Source organism: Gopherus flavomarginatus, chromosome 1 (assembly GCF_025201925.1).
Source record: "Gopherus flavomarginatus isolate rGopFla2 chromosome 1, rGopFla2.mat.asm, whole genome shotgun sequence".
NCBI classification, from domain to species: domain Eukaryota; kingdom Metazoa; phylum Chordata; order Testudines; family Testudinidae; genus Gopherus; species Gopherus flavomarginatus.
In genome coordinates this window covers 143,565,005-143,590,406 of record NC_066617.1, presented here as the reverse complement: position 1 = coordinate 143,590,406, position 25,402 = coordinate 143,565,005, and the positions used below count along the sequence as shown (strand labels likewise).

Below are 25,402 nucleotides of genomic sequence, written 5' to 3'. Positions count from 1 at the left end.
ATTGAAAGTCCCCTGCAACACATCCACAGCTTGGATGGGCCATTCAGTCTTTTTTCAGAGTTCATTTTGTAGCAAAGTTCCTCCAGAGGTAAGAAGCAGGATTGAAGACCAAATGGAGATGATGCAGCTGCCTTTTATAGTCTTATGCCATGCAGCTTGTGCTTCCTTTGATTCTGTCCATAGGTGTGCCCCTGCATGCATTGCTGAGTCATAAGGTGTATCTGCCTTCTCTCAGTGGGTCAGTTGTATAGCTGATGGTGCTTAATGGGCCATGAAGCAGGCTAGGCAGAGCTGATGCCAAACTGTCTCGGGGTGTCACCCAGAAGCATAGCACAAGTTTGAAATACAGACATACATATGTATCTATAACTCATAGTACAAAGGTGATAAATATATACACAAGATCACCATATTTGTCAAATCATAACATTTTTGCAGATATCTTACATGGCATATCTGACACAACTCATTGCAATTTTATAATATTGGTATTCATAATATGCTGAAGTGTCCCTGAGATTCTGTATAGCATCACAACATCCTCTTTATTACTCAAGATATAGTTAGGCCCAGAACCTCAAGGTATTCAGGCACTTAACTCCTATGAAGATCTGTGGAAGTGAGGTACCTAGATACCTTTGAGAATTTGGCCCTTTGTGTCCAATAAACTGTCTGTTGTTATTTTTACTTTAATCCCAGATGAGTGGCTTCTGTCAAAGATACACCTGAAAATTAATTACATAATTAATTATTAGCTCTGACAGCCATGAGCTGTGAACCACATCCAGGTGGTTGCCAGAGCTCTATCCATCTAACACTGAGACCTCGGTTACACTTGAGAGTTACAGTGCTGTTGGTGGCTTTATAGCACTGTAACTCACTCCCCGTCCACACTGGCAAGGCACATACAGCGCTGTATCTCCCTGGCTACAGCGCTGCTTGTACTTCACCTCCACGAGAGGAATAAAGAGTATAGCGCTGCTGTTGCAGCACTGGGCTACCAGTGTAAACAGGGAATAATCTTAGTACGCTATGACTGACCTCCGGAAGTTTCCCATAATCCTTTTAAATGATGATTACTCTCTTTGTTTTGTTGTGATGCCCCTCTTTGTTTTGTTGTGAACTCCGGGCCGGAGCTGGTTATCAAAAAAACAAACACACCTCCTGTTTGCTGTGAATGAGCAGAGGCAGGGGGGCTCCTTTTGGAACGTCCACAGCTAGTGTTTGCTTGAAGAGAGGGGGAGGGAGGGGGCTTGAGGAAAGAAGCAGCGCAGCGGGTGGGCGGCCGGGAGGGAGGGGGGGTCTGTTTCGGCGTGGCTGCTTATCTGGTCAGTTTGCTTTCAGTGAGTGAGGGTGGGGGAAAAAGGGGTGTCGGAACTTGCAAGGCAGGGTTCTGACATGGTGTCATCTCCAAAAATCCACTGTCTCTCCCCCACACGCTCCCTGTCACACTCCACCCCACCCTCCCTTTTGAAAAGCATGTTGCAGCCACTTGAACGCTGGGATAGCTGCCCATAATGCACCGCTCCCAATGCCGCTGCAAATGCTGCAAATGTGGCCACAACAGTGCGCTGGCAGCTGTCAGTGTGGCCAGACTGCAGCGCTTTCCCTACTCATTTGTACAAAGACAGGTTTAACTCCCAGCGCTGTACAGCTGCAAGTGTAGCCATACCCTGAAGAAGCACAACTGACAAAGGGAGCAGTTTAGTGTCCTCGATCTGATGGAGGGAAGTGAGGACTTCCCACAACGGGAACTCTGTTTGTTAGACATGACTTGAATTGTTTTAAAAGTTACTGCACCATGTTCTTCTTTTTGATTGCTTGATTTTTATTTTATTTTTTTCCTTTAGAAATTTTGCCACAGTGGTTGACAATAATCAATGATTTGTCAATCAATAACCAAATCAATAGCAAATAATTGGTAGTCATTTTAAATTACAATTCTACACTCAGTTTCCGCGAATTAAAATTTGTTTAATAAGAACATGACAACCTGTGTCCAGTCTGCTAATGGCCTCCTTTCCTCATAATTTCAGGGGATACTTATACTCTTGTTACCTTTCTTTCTTCATCATTCCAGCCATTATCTTAGGTTATTTCCCAAGTGCCTTGTAATTTTCCAAATGTCTCACCACCTGAGCGTTACTTGGTATTTACACCCTTGTTTTGATCATTTGCATTCATTATATTTCTTGCACACATTTTGCATTGATACATTACTAAAATATCTTTTACAACAGCTTTCCAAATCTGCTACGGGTTACTGTACAGTAAAATTCCAGTCTTCAAAATCAGCTTGAGCTTACCTAGGAAGCCTTATAGGCAGCTTCCCGGCAAGCCTTAAAATCTTTCTTGGCCTATCTTTATGTGTCAACAAAGTTGATCATAGGGTTTGTGCAGCTGACTTTTTAACCTCCTCGCATAGAAACATGAATAAAAGCATCTTCTGAATATGATCACAATAAAATATATGTCATATTTTCCCCTGCAGTGATAGAGGGGAAAGTTCTATTAACTCATCCACTTCATCTACTGCAGAAGCAACATTACAGAACCTTGTGGCTGCCCATAGAGAGCTTCCACAGGCCAGAGGCAACCAGCACAACCCTGTCTTGGCTTAAAAACAAAAGGATGAAGTCACCCCATCTTGCAAGGAATGGAGAGCAAAGCATTGCAGAGGGCTTTTCATTCAGTCCTATTTCCTTAAATTTACAAATCTCTCACCTCGTTTAAGGAGCTCAAGCTTCCCTATGTTGGAAATACACTTTGCCCTAAGGGTATGTCTACACTATGAAATTAGATCGATTTTATAGAAGTCAGTTTTTTAGAAATCGATTTTATACAGTTGATTGTGTGTGTCCCCACTAAGTGCATTAAATCAGAGGAGTGCGTCTACAGTACCGAGGCTAGTGTTGACTTTTGGAGCATTGCACTGTGGGTAGCTATCCCACAGTTCCCGTAGTCTCTGGAATTCTCGGTTAAGCTCCCAATGCCTGATGCGGCAAAAACATTATTGCAGGTGGTTCTGGGTACATGTTGTCAGGCCCTGCTCCCTCCCTCTCTCCTTCCCTCCCTCTGTGAAAGCAACAGCAAAATATCGTTTCTCACCTTTTTTCCTGGGTTACCCGTGCAGACGACATACCACGGCAAGCATGGAGCCCGCTCAGCTCACCATCACCGTATGTCTCCTGGGTGCTGCTGACAGATGCAGTACTGCATTGCTACACAGCAGCTCCTTGCCTTTGCAAGCTAGCAAAGACAGTTAGCAGTTGTACTGCACCGTCTGCCGCCATCTCCTGGTTGCCCTCGGTGAGGTTGGTCGGGGGGGCCTAGACAAAAACGGGAATGACTCCAGGTCATTCTTTTCTTTAAGTTTCGTCTAATGGAGACTGAATCCTGCCTGGAATATCATGCCAGCTGGAGGCTTCTGCCTCAGGTTGCTCTCCCAGCCAGTAACACTGCGCAGTCACACCTACCCCAGCCTACCCCTTGCTCCCATGGCTAATGAAGCCTGGACAGTAGTAAGGAGCAGTTCAACTATAGGCTGAACAAGTGCAGAATGGTGGTAGAATGTGCCGTTGAACATTTAAAAGCTCGCTGGCTCTGTTTGCTGACTAGGCTGTTTGCAATTAGATTAGAAGAGCACAGCAAGGCACGCTGCACATCCTAGAGGCTTTGAAAACCAGTGTAATGACTAGCCAGGCTTCGGTGTGACAGTTGTGTGTGTTTCTCCTTAATGCAAACCTGCCCCCTTTGCTGATTTTAATTCCTTGTAAGCCAACCCTGTAAGCCATGTCATGAGTCACCCCTCCCTCTGTGAGAGCAACGGCAGACAAGGGGTTTCACGTCTTTTTTTTGCAGAAGACATACCACAGCGAGCATGGAGCTCACTCAGATCACCGCGGCAGTTATGAGCGCTGTAAACACTACGCATATTATCCTGCAGTGTATGCAGCACCAGAAACTTCAAAAGCAGGCGAGGAGGCGACAGCAGCATGGTGACGAGAGTGATGAGGACACGGACACAGACTTCTCTCAAAGCATGGGCCCTGGCAATTTGGACATCATGGTGCTAATGGGGCAGGTTCATGCTGTGGAACACCGATTCTGGGCCCAGGAAACAAGCACAGACTGATGGAACCGCATAGTGTTGCCGATCTGGGATGATTCCCTGTGGCTGTGAAGTTTTTGCATGCATAAGGGCACTTTCATGGAACTTTGTGACTTGCTTTCCCTTGCCCTGAAGGGCAAGAATACCAAAATGAGAGCAGCTCTCACAGTTCACAAGTGAGTAGCAATAGCCCTCTGGAAGCTTGCAACGCCAGACAGCTACCGGTTAGTCGGGCATCAATTTGGATTGGGGAAATATATTGTGGGGGCTGCTGTGATCCAAGTGAGACAAACATTCCAGCAGGAACAGCCACCTCTGAATGTCCCCTTAATAAAATTCCCCTATTTCAACCAGATGACCCTGGGAGTACATCCAGGAGAGCTTCACTGAGATGTCCCTGGAGGATTTCTACTCCATCCTCACACACGTTAACAGACTTTTCCAGTAGCTGGGAGAAGCCAGGAATGGAATAACTCAGAGCTCCCTAACCCCAGCATCAGTCTGCTGGGAGATGCTAGGGTTACAATAGTTGGGGAGATTCTCTGCAACAATTTGCTGTCCTTGTACACTACCATATCTTCTTTATGTAAATACATGCTAATGTCTGTATATATATGAAGTTCTTATTAGTAGGATGTGATCAGCCTTCTATGATCTCACAAAGGAACACAATATATGGAGTTTGAGCACCATGGAAAAGCCTAGAGGAAAATTAAATACTGGTAAAGTCAATTTCTGGAATGTCAATTCTTTTTAAGAACTGCCCCCACCACTTAGTCAACTCTTAAAACAAGCTGTAATGTCATACATTGGACAATTCTTACGTTAGTACTGACCAGAGATTATTAAGTACCACCATATAATTTACATTTTGAAAATGTAAAAACAAACGAAAGCAGTGCTTCCTTATAGATATTTTATTCAAATGTTATGTTGACAAATGAGACAAAATAAAATCTAGAAATCTACAAGAGAAACATAATTCAAAGAAATAACCTCAGAAAATAAATCCTCTCTAAGGTCTCTATATGTAAATGTATAATGAGTTAGTTCCTTATGAACTGCTTACACAAAGCAAATCATACAGTTTTATGTTCATTTGGTAAACAGCATTGGCTGCAGAATAAGCAAGATACTCTTGTGTTAACTGTGATGGAATAAACCTGTACACTGAGTCACAGGTGCTAACACGACCCAGTCACAGTACAGCATTAAACATGATTCACTTTTCAAAAGGCTACAAGCTAAAGCAATTGCAAGGGAATGGCTAAGAGTAACTAAATCAAAACTGAAATGATTAAACATTCTAATGTTCTGTCACAGGGGTTTTCAAACTGGGGGTCGGGACCCCTCAGGGTGTCGTGAGTTTATTACATGGGGGGGTTGCGAACTGTCAGCCTCCACCCCAAACCTCGGCTTGCCTCCAGCATTTATAATGGTATTAAATATATAAACAGGTGTTTTTAATTTATATGGTGGGAGTCACATTCAGAGGCTTGCTGTGTGAAAGGGGTCACCAGTATAAAAGTTTGAGAGCTACTGTTCTATCAGCGCATGCAAGAGTAACCCACCAACTGAGAAAACACGCTGTGTTAGCAAAGCAGTCACTCTGCGGCACCCATTCTGTCTGCATCCTCTTCCCCTCCCCAAATTGTGGAGTTTTAATGTGGGTGATGTTTCCTGTCAAGTGGTTTCTGTTGCTTAGCAGTTGATGGCCTGGTTCAAGACACTCATGGCTTCCAGAGACTGGTTGGCTGCCCAGGCCAGGATACTGGCGGCTAATAGGGATTGGCTGATGTGAGTGCTCTTTTCTGTTCCTCATCTTCTACACATAGGCTGAAAACTGGAGTATAGTTCTCATCTGATGAAATCTCTAAGCAAGAGGGAATGTTCTGGTGAGAAAAATGGGAGCTGAAGTTAATTTCTTTTCAGGAGGTTGGCAGTTTAACATTTGCACTTTAGACTCATTCTGGGATTTAATGAACATGGCAGGAACTCACTGTAAATGCAATCACCATGCTTCAAATCTTATTCAGAACCAAGGTGAGTTCAAAGGAGTTCCATGCCATGCTTAATGGTCACAGGGACTCATCATTAGAACAGGTTGGGAGTTTTCCAACTAAACAATTTTTCATCAGAACATGCAGGTTCATCAAAACCAAAATGTCTTGCAGAAATATATCTATTATGATGAAGCTTTGGCCAGGAAGGTTTCTCAAGGCCAGAATGGCACTTAAAGAGAGAAAGACAGAGGGAGGATGCCCTTCCCAGAATAGCCAATAGCCTGGTGGTTTGGACATTCACCTGGGAAATAGTGGACTGAGGTCCAAGTCCCTACTCTGTCTAATTCAGAGTGGGGACTTGAACCTAGGTCTTCCACATGTGTGCTCTAGTCCAGTGCTTCTCAAAATCGGGCCTCCACTTGTTCAGGGAAAGTCCCTGGCAGTCTGGGCCAGTTTGTTTACCTTCCGCATCTGCAGATTCGGCCGATCGTGGCTCCCACCGGCCGCGGTTTGCTGCTTCAGGCCAATGGGGGCTGCAGGAAGGGCAGCCAGCACATCCCTCGGCCCATGCCACTTCCTGCAGCCCCCATTGGCTTGGAACGGCAAACCGCAACCAGTAGGAGCTGTGATCGTCCAAACGTGCAGACGTGGCTGGGAAACAAACCGGCCCAGACTACCAGGGGCTCTCTCTGAACAAGCGGCGGCCCGACTTTGAGAAGCACTGCTCTAGTCACCAGGCTGTTGTCTTTTTGCCGTGGGTGTGCTTGCTTACTTTCACCTCCTGATAGTGGTTACAAAAAAATTCAAAAGACCTCGGGTTTGTTCCAATGCAGAATGAAAGAAAATCTTGGAATTTTCCACAGAACAGAAATTCCATTCTTTGACCAGTTCTATTCATCACGCACTAACTGTGGATTACAGATCTGCCACTGACACTTGTGATTTGGAAATAGAGGAGATTTTAGGGGAGTTCAATGAAACATTCTGTGGTCCCATTCCTGGAAGGGAATATATAAACCCCATCCAGACATTGGCAAGGAAAGGGGTTAACCAGCTCTGGCTGGGGGATGGGAGGCCTGACAACAGTTTTACTAGTGTAGATGGGCCCTGAGAGAAGGATGTGCTGTGTAGAGTTGAAAGTCGAGTCTGCAAGGGAGGGTCAGGAAGAAAGGTCTCCAGGTTGAGGACAGGATCTAAGAGAAGAACTGGGCAGGGGGTCCCTCTCTGGAAGTTGCCTACCCATGCTCTAGACTAGGGATGGCCAACCTGTGGCTCTGAAGCCGCATGAGGCTCTTCAGAGGTTAATATGTGGCTCCTTACCTAGGCACTGATTCCGAGGCTGGAGCGATAGATGCTAACTTTTCAATGTGCTGGGGGATGCTCACTGCTCAACTCCCTGCTCTGCCCCAAGCCCTGCCCCTACTCCACCCCTTCCCCCAAGTCTGCCATGCCCTCACTCCTCTCCCCTCCCACCATAGCTTCATGCGCACATGAAACAGCTGATTGCGGTGGGAGGGTGGAGTAGGCGCTGATTGGTGGGGGCAGGCGGGAGGCACTGGGGGCTGAGGAGCTGATGACGTGTTACTGTGACCTTTGGCAATGTACATTCATAAATTCTGGCTCCTTCTTAGGCTCAGGTTGGCCACCCCTGCTCTAGACCTTTGCTTTATACTTTGGCTGAGGAAAACCCTGTTGGGTTTGTCCCTTAAAAGGACAGGACACTTTTTACATTGATCCTGGTTTGAAATAAAGCAAACCCCAGAGGTGTTTAAATGCCACAAAAGATGTGAAGAACCTTTTCCTGTCCTTTCAGCATCTCCATGAGCTCATCTGGGAATCACCATGTGTTATAGCTCAGCTGCAGGAAAAACTCTCACAGAACCAGGGAGATTTCAAAGGAGATCAAAGAAATGTCCAGTTCAGACACTGGATTCTGCATGCGATTGTGGATTGTTTCTGGATGCACTTTACCCCTCCCTAAAATTCCACTGACCTGAAGGATGGACTGGAGTTCGAGAGAATATAGCATTATCCATGGAGCAAAGTGCCTGGGCCAATAATCATCTTCATCATCATACTTGTCCTCCTCATCAACAAATGTTCTCCAACAGTAGTTATAATCTGGGGAAATGGAACTATTCACTTATGAGCTGAAGGAGACATCAGTGGACTCAGAGATCAGTCAGGCTCAAGGGAGCAAGGCCATGCATTGGGCTTCTGCCATGGAGACACATCACCCTTAGGAAGAACCAGCTGACGGAAGCCAAGCCGTTGGAACTCATGCTCTCCTGGCTTTTTCCATCTTTCTGCCCAGGGGAGGCCTCATTAAACTGGCCTTGCAATATTTCCCTCACTTATTCACCTTAGACAGGTCATTTTTGTACTGACGGGAGAGTAAAATATCATCTGTTTCTTCATAATTAGCAGCAACAGCACAGCATCAGTGCACGAGTCCATTTTACACTGGGGCTGGATTAAAAGACAGCTTCAAAGACATGCCTCTACATTTAAATATAATGATATGTTCTCAGGTGAAATTGGCAATGTGGAGCTGCACCAGACTGACTGCACCCTGAAGGAGGCTGGTGTTCTTTGTTTATTCTCTGAATGGAACATTAGAGACAGTGATAGCCAAAGCAGCTTCACCCATGCACATGGGCTCACCCATGTGCACTGCCTGAGTTCTGAGTTCCCACCTCTAGCAGTAAATGGGGCTTTCACTCTTCACGGCTCATTCACTCCTCAGCCTCTGTGCTGAGACAAGGAGATCAGTAAGTGTCAGCAGGGATAGAGGTTTTAGTGATCGTCACCTGCTCTGCTAGGAATTTGCCTGCAACTACTAGCTCATTTCGCAGAAGCCACAAAATGGCTGTCGGATAGTGTCTTTCAGTCACAGACCTAAAGAGGCAAAGCTCTGCATCCCATTGTACAGTCCTCCCAAGACTTGTTGACCCAGAAGTGAGAGGTTCCATAATTCATATACAACTTCAGCTGGTCATTGACCAGGGATGAATTGGAACCAGTGACCTAGGGGCAAAATGCCCCCAACTCCCATCTCTAAACCCCTCTCAACCATCCAGACCCTGTAACCCTATGAGTCATTACCTGGGAGATCCATGACTTGGATGGACACTCCAATATTCTCCAGGTTCCACAGACCCTGACGATTGGTTTCCTCTTTGTGCCAGTAGAGCCGTGCTACATAAATGACTAGATTCACATTAGGCATTTTCTCCAGAAAATCCATGATCTCCTGGCAGCAGTACCCACAGGGACTCCAGGATATGTAACAGGTGATGGAGCAGTGGACAAAAGGATTAGATCTTAGCTTTCTATAGACATCTTCCAGGAAGTATGTTTCAGCATGCTCACCACCAGCACTACAGATCCATCTTTGCCAGTGCCTTCTGCGATGGTTCCACTTGATTTCATAGAGAAGGTAAGTCACACTTGGAAGGACACTTGGGTCATAATTCTCCACAAAATCCTCCTGGCTTATCTTCCACCTGAAACATGAGAGAGATCCCAAGGAGTCACTGACTGCAGCTTTATCGCTAAGAGCTTGCCAGGCACAGCAAGTTAAAAGTGAGAGGGATGGGAAGGAGGCACAGATAAATGGAAAGGGAACTCACAGAAGGATAGAGGGAGACTCAGAGACAGTGATGGAAGAAAAGAGAGAGAGGCAGGGAAGGAGAGTTAAATCAGGTGTCACACTGATGAGAGGGGAGTCAGATCTGAATCTTCCCAGCTCCCACTCTCTCTTTAACTCTTGTGGAGGATGTGGGTATGGAGCTTTCATTCTCACCCCTGTGTGATGCCTCTGGATTCATGATCTGTGGGAAAGAGAATAGAGTCACCTGCTGCACAGAGAGAAACATAAGGGAAGACAGAAAAAAGGAGGCCTCCCAATGCATCCTCCCTGGGATCATGTGGCCTACAACTGTTCGCTCTCAATGGGCAGTTTCTAATCAGTCCTCCTGTGGAAAGCAACTCCCTGCTCATGTGCAGTATCCTGACGATAGTGGAGGCGGATAAGGGATTATTCTGGCCCCCAATATGGCCATTAATTTAATTATGAGTAGGGAAGGGAGAATGACCATTACTTACTATGGAACAGTGAAAAATCATCATTATTAATAAATAATAAAATAACGACATTAATAATAATATCTAGGACATGGTCCAAAGTTCATTAAAATCAATGGGACTCAGGCCCTCAAAAAAACTGTAAGATCCCACTTATGCCAAAATATCAGTTCTTTCCTTTCTTCTTTTTTTAAACTTTTATTTTATTTTAAAATGTGGATGCTGCCAGTAATGTGTTTGAAAATAAAATTAACAATTATGTTTTAAAGATGGAGATTTCTCAGGTGACATGCTCAGGTTGGTTCTGTTTTGGAACAGAATAACCATCCCTTGTTATTTGTACTGAGAATCTCAGAAGACAAAACAGGATTGACATGCCATGGAAACACTGAGAGAAAACTGCAAGGGACACTTCACATTTCCTCCTCAGCATTTTCAGCTCAATCTGGGAGCCCACACACAGGCATGCAGGGATAGTCAAAACATGTCCAGACATGCACAGACACATACTCAGCTATGGCCTGATCCAAAGCCCACTGAAATCAGTGAAAAGAGTCCCCTTGATTTCAATAGGCTTTGAAGCAGGCCCAGAAAGAACACATGCACATACCTATAAAGAAACGTGCACCCCAGTGTATCAATTTAGTTACACTGGCACAAGTTTTCTAATATAGATAAGCCCATACGGACAGACACACAGATATAGACACAGAAAAATCTGAGCTGTTAGAAGGAAGATGTGTCCAATGGGATGTACTAATTTAAAAAAATATATATATCTTTTCTATAGCTTTGTACATGTACCTCCTGTAATTTGTAACCTAGACTGCCTCAGCTCTGCTGTATTCTCTCACCTTTTGTTTTTGTAAGAAGCACTCTTTTGGGATTTAAGCAAGAAAATCTTTTTATTGTCAGTTACTTTATCTTTATTAAAAACTGAGTACCTAAAAATACAGTTTGGGTATAAGTAAACTCACAGAGACAAACAGACTGGAGATATCTACTATATATTATATACATAGATTCACGACAGCCATACAGATGCACTTACATCTATATGCCCATAAAGTCATACAGGCTTTAACATATATAAATGCACACTTATACTGTATGGATATAGACACACAAGCATATATATAAATATATATATATATACACACACACACACACACACACACACACACTGCATCTTTACCTCTGTTCCAGCCAGTGGCCATGGCTTTCACTACAGCCTCCCAGGCTGTGTCCTGTTTTACTGGTGTGTGTTTCTCCCTTTCAGTTTCTATTCCTGATAACAGAAACATTAGATTAGAGAACCCAGCATGCTGACCAACTTTTTCTCGTCAATTTCAGAGAGCATCCTGCCCCAGCTCTATTCCTCCCCTGCTCTACACCTGCCTTCACCAAACACTGCCTGAGCTCTGTGCCTGTGCCTCCATTCAAATCTGCAGCACTTCAGATCTACTCCCTGTCCTGCCATTGGCCACCGGGCTCAGCCAACCCCACCCCAACTGCACTCCCATTGGCAGTAAATGAAACGTATCTAACTTGCATTTACACTGCCACCATTTACCCCACCCCGGACGTCTGGATTTCAGAGTTGTAAATGCTGGCATGCGTGCACTTGAAGATCATGATGCTGAGGACAGTACTCTGCTGCTCCACTAAATCTGACCAGCCAAGGTAACAAGAGGCAGTGTAATTCTAATCTTGACATCATTCCAAGCTGCACAACTCCTCTGAAGACTGGAGTTGTTTTAACCAGACATCAGCAACTCTGAGTTCTGGTTGGATGACAACACTACTCCGCCTCTTCTCAGGACAAGCCCTTGAAGACTCTTTGCTGTCCCCCTCCCCTTGGAAGCACCTTCCCAAATGAGGGTGGTGGTTATTCATAAGGCCTTCTGTGATGTTATTGATATAATCTGTAACTTTATAGATCACTGTTGCGACCACTGTTATATATTTGCAGCAAATATTGTATAAAGGTTGTCGTGTAAGGGGTCTATGGAGAGGTTATGGTTTGCTGGTTATGATTATGGTGTCTATATATGTATATCATTTTTGTTGCTGAAGTTATGAATTGGCTCTGTACTGTCTGTATTTCAAACTTATGCTATGCTTCTGGGTGACATCCCAGACAAGTTGGTGTCAGCTCTCCCTAGCCTGCTTGATGGCCCATTAAGGACCATCAGCTATACAACTGACCCATTGAGAGAAGGCAGACACACCTTGTGACTCAACAAGGTATGCAGGGACATGCCTATGGACAGAACTCTGAGGTTTTTCCATGCCATGTGATGGACAGCTTGTTTTTGGGGAAAAAAAAGCAGAAACCATATGGCAAGAGACTATATAAAAAGCTGCTGCAGCTCCTTCATCTTGTCTTCAATCCTGCTTCTTACCTCTGGAGGGACTCTGCTATAAACGGAAGCTCTACACAAAGGACTGATGACCCATCCCAGCTGGGGATGTACTCCAGAGACTTGATCTGAACCTGCAGTTTACTCCATCACTGCTACAAGCCTGAACCAATAGAAATAAGGTTCAGCTGGAAACAGGGCCGGCTCCAGGCACCAGCTTATCAAGCAGGTGCTTGGGGCGGCAACTCCAGAGAGGGGCGGCACTTTCCCGTATTTGATGGCAATCCGGCGGAGCGTCCCTCACTCCCGCTCAGAGCGAAGGACCTCCCACTGAATTGCCGCAGATTACAATCACGATCGTGGCTTTTTTTTTTTGGCTGCTTGGGGTGGCCAAACCCCTGGAGCCCGCCCTGGCTGGAAAAGGGCTTACCAGGGAACTAATTAGGTTCAGCTAGTTCCAGCTGCTTGAGACCTTTTTAAACCTTCCTGGGCGTGGAAGGGAGCAGGAGCAGGAAAGCTGCCAGTAGGCTGGTTGCAGCAAGCAAGGCTCTGAACCCTTCCAGCAAGGAAGGTTGCACTCTGTTCCCAGAAGGGAAGGAAAACAAGCACAAGCGACTGACTGAGGGAAGGAATAGCCAGACCCTGTGCTACCTAGAAGGATTTGCTTTGCCCAAGCCTGTGTCTCCAAGGCTAAAAAGGACTGAGCCTGCTGAGGAGAAGAAGGTACTTTGCCACAGTATATAATTGATTCCATTTAATCAATTCTAGCTCTCATATATATCTTTTTCCTTTTATGAATAAACCTTTAGACTTTAGATTCTAAAGGACTGGCAACAACGTGATTTGTGGGTAAGATTGGATTTGTACATTGACCTGGGTCTGGGGCTTGGTCCTTTGGGATTGAGAAAAACTCTTTTTTCTTTTACTGGGGTATTGGTTTTCATAACTATTTGTCCCCATAACGAGTGGCACTGATGGTGATACTGGGAAATTGGAGTGTCTATGGGAATTGCTTGTGACTTATGGTTAGCCAGTGGGGTAAAACCAAAGTCTTTGTTTGGCTGGTTTCGTTTGCTTTGGTGTGCATAGGAACCCCAGCCTTGAGCTGTAACAGCCCTGCTTTAAGCCATTTGTCTTGAATTGACTCTCTCAGTTGGGTCCAGCCAGAACCAGCATAGTTACACCTTCACTACAGGCCCCATGGAAGCCAGCTCTGGGCACAACAACAGCGAGTCTCTACCTGGGCTCCAAGGAAGCCCAGAACAGCCTCTGAGGCTCCTTGCTTCATCGAAGCCCCAGCAGGCTCTCAGCAGCAGCTTCTGGCTTTCTAATGGCAGTTTGTGGCTTGGACAGAGCTCCATCAAGCAATCTCAGCTCCTCTCCAAAATGGAGCCCATCACACACTCTCTTTGCATTCCCTGAAAGTGAAAGCTTTTGCTCTCTCCCCCCACCCTTCCCTAAGGCTTCATGGCAGGTGTTGTCTCCTAGGCTGGATTGCAGCGCTCAAGATCTTCCCAAATGGAACACTTCCAATTAAGTTCAGAGGCCTCAGAGAGAGAGAGAGAGAGAGAGAGACACTGATATACATGTGTAAGCGGGGGAATGCTCCCGCAGTGAGAAACTTTCCTAGCTTATACACTACCCTGGTAAAATGGACTAGCAAAAGGATCTGAGTCCTTGGTCCACCTGCCCTTACCTAGAGGCCTGCCTGACTTCAAGGACTCCTCTTACACTCTCCTGTGTGGCTGAGTCCTCATAACCCCAACGAGGCTGTGCCCCGTATTCCTGGGAGGCTTGACCCCCTGTCTTGTCATGGTCACTTAGGACAGGGTCAAGGGTGTCCTCACTCCAGGTAATCTCTTCACACCAGATGCTTCCCTGACCCACCGATCATTACATATAGTTCAAAGCATGAGCAGCGAGTGAACCCCGCCTTGGGGAGGCTAGCCCACCGGCCCCACACCGTCCACCCAAGGCCCCTCTCTCCCACCTACCAGAACCCAGAAAAAACACATACACTCATAAAAGGAGAAGCCCTGAGGAGCCCCCCTGTCCGGAGGAGCCCCAGCCCACCCACCCCAGCCACATTGGGCCGAGCCACTACCACCAGCTCTTCTCAACCCACCGCCACCCCCACCCCCCCGAGCACCAGGCCAAGCCGCCAACCTCCCCAAGTGCCAGGCCAGCCCCAGCACCGGGCCGAGCTGCCAACCCCCTCCCGTTCCTCCCGCCAGAGTTGCGCCGGGCCCAGTGCCAGCTCCTCCAGCCCCTGAAGGCATCCCCTGCCACCAATCCCAGTGCCTGGCTGAGCCTTCTCAGTCCACCGGCCACTGGCTCTCCACGTCCCCAGGAGGAGGGACAGGGCGAGCAGCAGGGATCTCGGGGTGGGGGTGGAGTGGAGGAGGTGGTGTGGATCTCGAGGAAGGGCCGGGGGCACCGCAGCCCAGGTGTCCAGCAGTGGGTCAACGGCAGCGCCAGGGAAGGTGCCGCCCACGGCTCAAGCAAATACAATTTATTAAACTGCAATTGTCAAATAATGAGGAAAAAATGGGAAGGGTTAAAGGAAAACATGTCACCCCGCTCTGCGGCACAGGGACACCACAACCAGCGTCTCTGGAAAGTTCAGTCTGTTCCTCACACCTCCCGGACTTCCCTCCCAGGCCCTGGCTGCCTGCGGTGACACCGTGGGTCAGACACCTGCTCTGGTGGTGGCCACACGCTCTCAAGCTGCAGGGAACAGGACCCTTCTCCTCAGGGTCAGCCCCCCCGGTCAGAGTCACAGTCTCCCTCCAAGTCCAGCCTGCAAGGCCACCTGTCTGGGCTGGCTCCCTGCCCGGGGTCCCCTCGCTCTCCCCAGCAGCTCACCGCACCCGGCTCCGGTGTCACGTGGGGCACAGCAGGCGGCGGCTCCCCAGCTCTGGGCCTGCAGCTCCCCCTGTCCCCACTCAGCTCTGCTGGGCTGGGTGCTCCAGCGCCTGCTCCCCAGCTGCTGCTGCTGCCAGGTTCCAGCCCCGCTCTCCCTTCGGGCCACTGCCTCTCCCGCCCTCCAGTGCTGGCTGCTGCTCCCAGCTCACACAGAGGACAGAGCCCTGGGCTCCTGAGCCCTTCATTGGTCTCCCTGCCCTGTCAATCAGGCAGCTCTGGAGCACTGGACTCTCTCCATTGGCCTGGGGACTGTCAGTCTCAGAACTTGATTTCTCATTGGCCCTTCCCCTTTGTTTTGGGAGTGGGAGAAGGCCAATCAAAACACCACACTGACTTTCACTAAGGGGCAATACATTCCCACTTGCTAAAATTCTGCCAGAGCCAGAATGGTCACACTAGCACATGCAAGTCCCACATTAGGGCTGTCAAGCGATTAATAAAATTACTTGCGATTAATCGCACAGTTAAACCATAATAGAATACCATTTTTAAAAACATTACGGATGTTTTCTACTTTTTCAAATATATTGATTTCAATTACAACACAGAATACAAAGTGTACAGTTCTCACTTGATATTTATTTTTTATTACAAGTATTTTCACTATAAAAAAATAGTAATTTTCAATTCACCAAATACAAGTACTGTAGTGCAATCTCTTTATCCTGAAAGTTGAACTTAGAAATGCAGAATTATGTTTTAAAAAAAACCAAAAATCTGCTTTCAAAAATAAAACAATGTAAAATTTTAGAGCCGGCTACTCTACTCAGTCCTAATTCTTATTCAGTCAATCACTCAGGCAAACAAGTTTCTTTACATTTGCAGAAGATAATGCTGCCCTCCTCTTGTTTACAATGTCACCTAAAAGTGAGAACAGGTGTTTGCCTGGCCCTGTTGTAGCCTGTGTCACAAGATATTTACCTGCTAGATGCACTAAAGATCCATATGTCCCTTCATGCTTCAACCACCATTCCAGTGGACATGCATCCATACTGATGACGGGTTCTGCTCAATAACAATCCAAAGCCATGCAGACTAATGCATGTTCATTTTCATCATCTGTCAGATCCCACCAGCAGAGGGTTGATTTTCTTTTTTGGTGGTTCGGGTTTTCTGGTTTCCGCATTGGAGTTGTTGCTCTTTTAAGACTTCTCAGATTTTGGAAGGTACCTTGGGTCAGTTAAAAATCTCACATCGGTACCTCCTTTGCGTTTTGTGAAATGTACAGTGAAAGTGTTCTTAAAATGAACATGTACTGGATAATCATCCGAAACTGCTATAATATGAAATATATGGCAAACTGTGGGTAAAACAGAGCAGGGGACATACAATTCTCCTCCAAGGAGTTCAGTCCCAAATTTAATTAACGCATTTCTTTTTCTAACGAGTGTCATCAGCATGGAAGCATGTCCTCTGGAATGGGAGCCGAAGCATGAATGCCATACAATTGTTTAGCATATCTGGCACGTAAATACCTTGAAATGCCAGCTATAAAAGTGCCATGCAACTGCTTGTTCTCATTTTCTGGCAACATTGTAAATAAGAAGAGAGCAGTATTATCTCCTGTAAATGTAAACAATTGGCTGAACAAGAAGTAGGACTGAGTGAAGTTTTACATTGTTTTGGTTTTGAGAGCAGTTATATAACATAAAAAAAAAAATCTACATTTGTAAGTTGCACTCTAACGCCAAAGAGATTGCAGTACAGTATTTGTATGAGGTGAACTGAAAAATACTATTTCTCTTATTTATCATTTTTACAGTGCAAATATTTGTAATAAAAATAATATACACTTTGATTTCAATTACAACACAGAATACAATGTATATGAAAATGCAGAAAAACATCCAAAAGATTTAATAAATTTCAATAGATATTCTATTGTTTAAAAGTGTAATTAAAACTGTGATTAATCACAATTAATTTTTGAGTTAATTGTGTGAGTTAACTGCGATTAATCGACAGCCTTAGTTATGACCAGAAAGAAGTTCAGGTATCATTGCTATTTAATACATATTATTCCCCGCTTACAGAAACAGCTATAAAATAGCATTATAATTAAATGTGAAACAGTATGGAAATTCTCAGTTATGGGCACACAATATTAATTCATGGTTCACTGATCAATTTAGCACTAGAAAATTAACTCTTAAAAATTAAATATCACTTGGTTAGTAAAAGCTACTGCAAATGCTTTTCAATTTAGTTGACTCCCAAGGGAGTGATTCTCTCTCTCACACACACATACCCACACAGAAACACCATTGTTGTGTCTTTGCCCTAGAAGTCATGAATTCCTCTCACTATCTTGCCAGACTTTGGGACTGTGGGATGATTTTATTAAATGTTATTCTGTTTCTATTCCTAGTCACTGAAACTTCAGGGAACAAAGGGAACTGCCTCATTTCTGCCCAGTGTGTCATCAGGAATGTAAGGGAGATGAAATAAGAAATATATCAGTTCTATATAGGGATTCCTGAGGAGGTAAACAAGACACAAAGAGGACAGTGGTTATGAACTAAAAAAAACTGTGGAGCCTTGATGTTCTCTAGTTAGGGATGGGAGAATCTCCCAAAATTCTCATGAGTGTGTGTAACTGAGTCAGAGATATTGTAGGGATTGAAAAGAGAGGGAGGAGGGATAAAGGAGATAGAGAGGGGAGAGAGAGACCGACAGATATATAGTGGGGGGAAATTTCACTTGAAACTTGTAGTTTGTTATTTCAGACATAGCTTCCATGGCAAATCCACTTTAAAACACTGGGCCCTACAGCACGAGTAGCTGCAAGAGCAGGAAATAGAGTTGCTCTTAGTCTCCTGCTCTTTTCTCCACATCACCTTCTGCTAGGAGAGGCCAGGAATGGAATAACTGGGAGCTCCCTAACCCCAGCATCAGTCTGCTGGGAGATGCTAGGGTTACAATAGCTGGGGAGATTCTCTGCAACAATTTGCTGTCCTTGTACAGTGCCATATCTTCTTTATGTAAATACATGCTAATGTCTGGATATATATGAAGTTCTTATTCGTAGAATGCCATCAGCCTTCTATGATCTCACAAAGGAACACAATATATGGAGTTTGAGGACCATGGGAAAGCCTAGAGGAAAATTAAACACTGGTAAAGCCAATTTCTGGAATGTAAATTCATTTTAAGAATTGCCCTCATCACTTAATCAACTCTCAGAACAAGAGTTGATGCATCATGCATCTGACGAAGTGGGCATTCACCCACGAAAGTTTATGCTCCAATACATCAGTTAGTCTTAAAGGTGCCACGGGACTCTCTGTTGCTTCTTAGAACAATCTGTGATGTCATACATTGGACCATTCTTATGTTAGCACTGACCAGAGATTATTAAGAAGTACCACTTGACTTACATTTTGAAAATGTAAAAACAAACAAAGGCAGTGCTTCCTTATAGATATTTTATTCAAATATTATGTTGACAAATGACAAAAAGTAAAATCCATAAATGTATAAGAGAAACATAATTCAAAGAAATAACCTCAGAAAATAAATCCTCTCTAAGGTCTCTATATGTAAATACATAATGAGTTAGTTCCTTTATAAACTGCTTACACAAAGCAAAGCATATAGTTTTATGTTCATTTGGTGAAACAGCACTGGCTGCAGAATAAGCCAAGGCCACCCAGGGGGGAGGGGGCAAGTGGGGCAATTTGCACCAGGCCCCGGGCCCCACAGGGCCCCCCACGAGAATATAGTATTCTATAATATTGCAACTTTTTTTTAATGGAAGGGGCCCCCCAAAGTTGCTTTGCCTCAGGCCCCCTGAATCCTCTGGGCGGCCCTGGAATAAGCAAGATACTCTTGTGTTAACTGTGATGGAATAAACCCATAGAAAGGTGCTAACATGACCCAGTCACTGTAAAGCATTAAACATTTAAACACGATTCACTTTTCAAAAAGCTACAAGCTGAAACAATGGCATCTGGCTGCATCCTCTTCCCCTCCCCCAGTTCTGGAGTTTTAATGTGGGTGATGTTTCCTGTCATTTGGTTTCCGTTGCTTAGCAGTTGATGGCCTGGTTCAAGACACTCACGGCTTTCAGAGACTGGTTGGCTGCCCAGGCCAGGATACTGGCAGCTAATAGGGATTGGCTAATGCGAGTGCTCTTTTCTGTTTCTCATCTACACATAGGCTGAAAACTGGACTCTGGTTCTTAAATGATGAAATCTTTAAGCAAGAGGGAATGTTCTGGTGAGAAAAATTGGAGCTGAAGTTAGTTTCTTTTTGGGAGGTTGACAACTTAACATTTGCACTTTAGACTCACTTTGGGATTAATGGGCATGGCAGGAACTCACCGTAAATGCAATCAGCATGCTTCAAATCTCATTCAGAACCAGGGTCTTCCATGGCTCACAGGAGTTCTATGCCATGCTTAATGATCACAGAGACTCATCATGAGTACTGGTTTGGAGTTTTCCAAGTAAACAATTTTTCATTAGAACATGCAGATTCATCAAAACCAAAATGTCTTGTAGAAATATATCTATTATGATAACGCTTTTGCCAGGAAGGTTTCTCAAGGCCGGAATGGCATTTAAAGAGAGAAAGACAGAGGGAGGATGATCTTCCAAGAATAGCCAATAGCTTGGTGGTTTGGGCATTCACCTGGGATATAGCAGACTGAGGTCCAAGTCCCTACTCTGTCTAATTCAGAGTGGGGACTTGAACCTAGGTCTTCCACATGTGTGCTCTAGTCAGCAGGCTGTTATCTTTTTGCAATCGATGAACTTGTTTACTTTCACCTCCTGGGAATCGTTATAAAAAAAATTCAAAAGATCTCGGGTTTGTTCCAATGCAGAATGAAAGGAAATCTTGGAATTTTCCACAGAACAGAAATTCCATTATTTGACCAGCTCTACTCATCATGCACTGATTGTGGATTACAGATCAGATGCTGACACTTGTGATTTGGAAATAAAGGAGATTTTAGGAGTTCAATGAAACATTCTATCGTCCCGTTCCTGGGAGGAAATATATAAATCCCATCCAGACATTGGCAAGGAAAGGGGTTAACCAGCTCTGGTTGAGGGATGGGAGGCCTGACAACAGTTTTGCTAGTGTAGATGGGCCCTGAGAGAAGGAAGAGTTGGAAGTCGAGTCTGCAAGGGAGGGTCAGAAAAAAGGTCTCTAGGTCAAGGATGGGATCTTAGAGAAGAACCTGGTAGGGGTTTCTCTCTCTGGAACTTGCCTACCCATGCTCTAGACCAGGGGTGGCCAACCTGTGGCTCTGAGCCGCATGCGGCTCTTCAGAGGTTAATATGCAGCTCCTTACCTGGGTGCTCATTCTGGGGCTGGAGCTACAGGTGCCAACTTTCCAGTGTGCTGGAGGATGCTCACTGCTCAACCCCCTGCTCTGCCCCAAGCCCTGCCCCCACTGCACCCCTTCCCCCAAAGCTCCTTTCCCTGAGCCTGCCAGGCCCTCACTCCTCTCCCCTCCCACCATAGCCTCCTGCACAGGTGAAACAGCTGATTGCGGTGGGGGGGGGGAGTAGATGCTGATTGGTGGGGGCAGGCGGGAAGCATAGGGGAGTGGATGGGGGGCTGCTGACATATTACTGTGGCTCAGGTTGGCCACCCCTGCTCTAGACCTTTGCTTTATACTTTGGCTGAGGAAAACCCTGTTGGGTTTGTCCCTTAAAAGGACAGGACACTTTTTACATTGATCCTGGTTTGAAATAAAGCAAACCCCAGAGGTGTTTAAATGCCACAAAAGATGTGAAGAACCTTTTCCTGTCCTTTTAGCATCCCCATGAGCTCATCTGGGAATCACCATGTGTTATAGCTCAGCTGCAGGAAAAACTCTCACAGAACCAGGGAGATTTCAAAGGAGATCAAGGAAACGTCCAGTTCAGACACTGGGTTCTGCATGTGACTGTGGATCATTTCTGGATGCAATTTCCCCCTCCCTAAAGTTCTACTGACCTGAAGGATGGACTGAAGTTCGAGAGAATACAGCATTATCCATGGAGCAAAGTGCCTGGGCCAATAATCTTCATACTTGTCCTCTTTGTCGACAAATGTTCTCCAACAGTATCTATAAACTGGGGAAATGGAGCAAATCAGTCATGTGCTGAAGGAGGTATCAGTGTACTCAGCATACACAAAGGTCAGTCAATCTCAAGGGAGCAAGACTAATTGGAGCCATGCAGAATGCTTCTGCTAGGCAGGACCACTTGAGCACACTATAGCACTTAGGCCTCATGCTCTGCTGGCCTTTTCCATCTTTCTGTCCAGGGAAGGTCTCATTAAACCAGCCTTGCAAAATTTCACTCTTATTCACCTGGGACAGGTCATTTATGTATTGAGAGAAGAGTAAAATATCAACTATTTGTCCATGATTAGCAGCAGAAGCACACTAGCATTGGGAGAGCTGATTTTACTCTGGGGGTAGATTAAAAAAAGCTGCAAAGACATCCTGTAGCGGGGCGGTTACCCCGTTCCGGCCCGGAAGAGATTAAAACAGCTCTGGGAAAGAGCTGCTCCAGGGAGCCAATAAGGTTAATTGAGGAAGCAGCCACAGCTGGGGCTATGCCCCAATCAGACCACAGCTGGCCTACACAAGGCTGTGAGCCAGAGGCTGAGAAAGTCTCTCTAGGCGTGGAGACAGAAGGACTTGGCTGCCTGGGAGCTGAGCAGGGTACCTGAGGCTGAGCAGGGCTGGGGAAAGGCAAAGGAGCAGGGGAGCTCCAGCCTGGCAATTCCCCAGGCTGCAGGCCTTGGTGAAGGCCCAAAGCAGGTACTGGAGTTGCAAAGGGGCAGCCCAGGGGTAGGCAAAAGTAGCAGGTCCAACCCCCCTTGCCGATGATGAGTGGTTCACAGACTGCAGTCCACCCATGTGTGGGGGCTAGATAGTGACTGGCAGTAGCCACTGAGACAAGGTGGGGATAGAAGGCGGGTCCCCTGAGAGGAGAGACTCAGACTGTGGGGGTACTGCAGAGAGCAGAACCCCAAGGTAAGGGGGGTCTGGGAGGGACACGGGGGCCAGCGGCAGGCGAGACACCGGGCTGCAGAGGGTGGTCTGGAGCTGGAGATCTAATTCCCAGGAGACCAGCCGGAGGCGCCGCGCCAGTGAGTCGTCGCCCCACTACAACGTGGTGGAGAATGCAGGCATGTGCAGCCCACCCCAGATACAAAGGGACTGAGAGGTCTAGGCACAGCCCAGGGAGGCCTGGCCCTGAAAAGGACCGAGGAAACCGGGGCCCAGGGCAGCAAAGGGGCGGCGAGCTTGCTTTGGCTGCCATGAATGGGGCCACATAAAGAAGAACTGCCCCCTCGGAGGAGGGCGGCCTCAGGTGGATGGGCCTGTGGACCCAAAGGGGTAAAGGAGCAGTGGGGTAGAGGCTGCAGAGATGGCAGTAGACCTGCCTGAGAGCCACCCATGGGGGATGGCAGACAAAGAGACTGGGACAGAGTGGGCCTAGCAAGAGGCTGGGACCGAGGCTGCTGTGGAGCAGGTCGCAGTAGGCACCCAGACCCTGAAGGAAGAGGGCCTGGGGGAGTCTGGCCTGCGTGTGCAGCTGGAGGCTGCAGAACAGGCCCACCGTGAGGCCAAAGCAAGAGCCCCGGACCTTACTAAAGAGTATGCAGCCATCCTAGACGAGGAGACCCACCTGCGGAAGCATCTGGAGGAGTCAGAAAGGAAATGAGTGGCTCTGGAGGCGCATGGGTGACTGGTCCAGGCCAGGAGACCCCCATCCCCACCCCGAGGAGTGGGGATCTTGAGGGGGGCTGTGTGTAGCAGGGTAGTTACCCTGTTCCAGCCCCAAAGGGATTAAAACAGCCCTGAGGCAAGCGGAACATCGGTCAGCAGAAGGCGCTCTGGAGCTAGAGAGCTAATTCCCAGGACGATCAGCAGGAGGCACCGTGCCAGTAAGTCGTTGCCGTGCTACACATCCCAATACAATACTATGTTCTCAAATGAAACTGAAAGATGGCAGATGGACTGTGCCGGGAAGGAGACTGCTGTTCTCAGTGTATTCCCTGAACGAACCACTAGAGACAGCAACAGTGCCACACCAGCTTCACCCATGCACATGCCTCAGCATTGTGCCTCAGCTCTCAGTTCCTGCCTCTAGCAGTAAAAAGGGCCTTGACTCTTAATGGCTCATTCATGCCTTAGCCTCTCTGCTGAGACAAGGGGATCAGCAACTGCCAACTGGGAGCGGGATTTTAGTGATTTTTATCTGTACTGCTAGGAGCTGGACTGCAAACCCCAGCAAATTTCAAATATGTCAAAAAATGGCTGTCAGCTATTGGCTTTTGGTCACTGGCACTCAGGGGAAGGTTTGAAACCAGAGACCTAAAGGCGAAAAGCTCTGAATCCCATTGCGCTATCCCCCAAGACTTGGGGCCAGACTGGAACCACTGATGTAGAAGTGAAAAGATTCCATAATCCATTCTACAACTTCCATGGAGCCATCCATGGCGACTGACCAGGGCTGAATTGGAACCAGAAGCCTAGAAGAAAAATGCTCCATGTCCCATTTCTATCCCATGTATTCCTCCTAACTTCATGAGTCATTACCTGGGAGGTACATGACTCGGATGGACACTCCGATGTTCATCAGGTTCCGTAGACCCTGACGATTGATTTCCCTTTTGTGCCAGTAGATCCGTGCTACATAAATAAATAGTTTCACATTAGGCTGTTCCTTCAGGAAATCCCTGATTTGCTTGCAGCAGTCCCCACAGGGACTCCAGGACGTGAACCAGGTGATGAAGCAGTGGGCAGAAGGATCAGATCTTTGCTTCTGAAAGACATCTTCCAGGAAGTAGATTTCAGCATGCTTCGTTTGAGTGCTATGGCAACAGCTCTGCCGGGGCCTTTTGTTGTTGCTCCACTTGATTTCATAGAGCATGTATTGCTCCCTTCGAAGGACACTTGGGTCATAAGTGTCTATAAATGTCTCCTGGGATATCTTCCCCCTGAAACATGAGAGAGATTCTAAAGTAGTAGTGGCCCCCAACCTTTTCCATGGGGCAGGCGCTGGATGACTAGCCGCTGAGGACCGTGGCCACTGGACAAGCAGCCGCCAAAATGCTGCCATGAAGCGGCAACGTCAAGAGGCATCACCACCGAACTGCCACTGTGAAGCAGCGTCATCAAGAGGCTAGCGCTTCTTGTTGTTGCCACTTCTCAACGGCATTTTGGCGGCTGTTTGTCCGGCAGCCAGAAGGCAGATGCATAAGGATGGCCTGGCAGGCGCCATGGCACCCATGGGCACCACGGCACCCATGGGCACCACGCTGGGGACCTCTGTTCTAAAGAGTAACTGACTGCAGCTTTATTGCTAAGAGCTTGCCAGTCACAAAAAGTTAAAAATGAGAGGGATGAGAAGGAGGCACAGATAAAAGGAAAGGGAACTCACAGAAGAATAGATGGAGATTCAGAGATAGTGATGGGAGAAAAGAAAGAGATGAGTGTCATGGAGTCACCAGGCGATGCTCTGGAACTGCTCCCCACCAAGCCAGTCAGGACTTTGGGGAGCCTCCTCTCCCTTGCAGCAGACTTGTTCAGGGCAAGAAGCTCACACGTCTTCACTTCCTGGGTCTCTCCTTGGAGCATTCAGCATCCTCTGCCCCTCCATGCGCTTCCCACAGCGAGCCCGCCCCAGCAGGGTCCTGGAGAAGCCACAGGGTCCTGCACCCCCACTTTGCAGACAGACGTGACTCTCAGCCAGCCAGTAAAACAGAGGTTTACTCGATGACAGGAACAGGGTCTAAAACAGAGCTTGTAGATACAGCGAACCAGACCCCTCGGCCGGGTCCTTTCTGGGGGGCAGTGAGCCAGACCCCCACATCTGCACTTCACTCCTCGTCCCTAGCCAGCTCCAAACTAACCACCCCCCTCCAGCCCCTCCTCTCTGCTCCATTCCTTTCCCGGGCCA

General features: G+C 46.8%; 1 protein-coding gene across 1 annotated transcript; it reads right to left on the bottom strand.

Moving 5' to 3' along the window:
- Positions 1 to 5,013: 5,013 nt before the first annotated feature.
- On the bottom strand, positions 5,014 to 25,134 carry LOC127042957 (uncharacterized). Its single transcript, XM_050936534.1, has 11 exons — positions 24,884 to 25,134; positions 24,040 to 24,440; positions 21,438 to 21,556; positions 19,594 to 19,703; positions 15,904 to 15,910; positions 15,434 to 15,686; positions 11,396 to 11,488; positions 9,920 to 9,947; positions 9,220 to 9,620; positions 8,108 to 8,235; positions 5,014 to 6,003 (listed from the first exon to the last, which is right to left on the bottom strand). Exons 1-11 carry the CDS (start codon positions 25,078 to 25,080, stop codon positions 5,890 to 5,892), a joined length of 1,851 nt encoding a protein of 616 aa, XP_050792491.1. The 5' UTR covers positions 25,081 to 25,134; the 3' UTR covers positions 5,014 to 5,889.
- Positions 25,135 to 25,402: the final 268 nt, after the last annotated feature.

Excerpts from the sequence above, each read along its gene's own strand:
- LOC127042957 (XM_050936534.1), bottom strand. The coding sequence starts at position 25,080 with ATGCTCCAAGGAGAGACCCAGGAAGTGAAGACGTGTGAGCTTCTTGCC. Across the intron at positions 21,557-24,039 it reads CCGAGTCATGTACCTCCCAG|TTTATAGATACTGTTGGAGA; the intron begins GTAATGACTCAT and ends CCATTTCCCCAG. Across the intron at positions 6,004-8,107 it reads AACTCCAGTCCATCCTTCAG|AACATTCCCTCTTGCTTAGA; the intron begins GTCAGTGGAATT and ends TTTTCTCACCAG.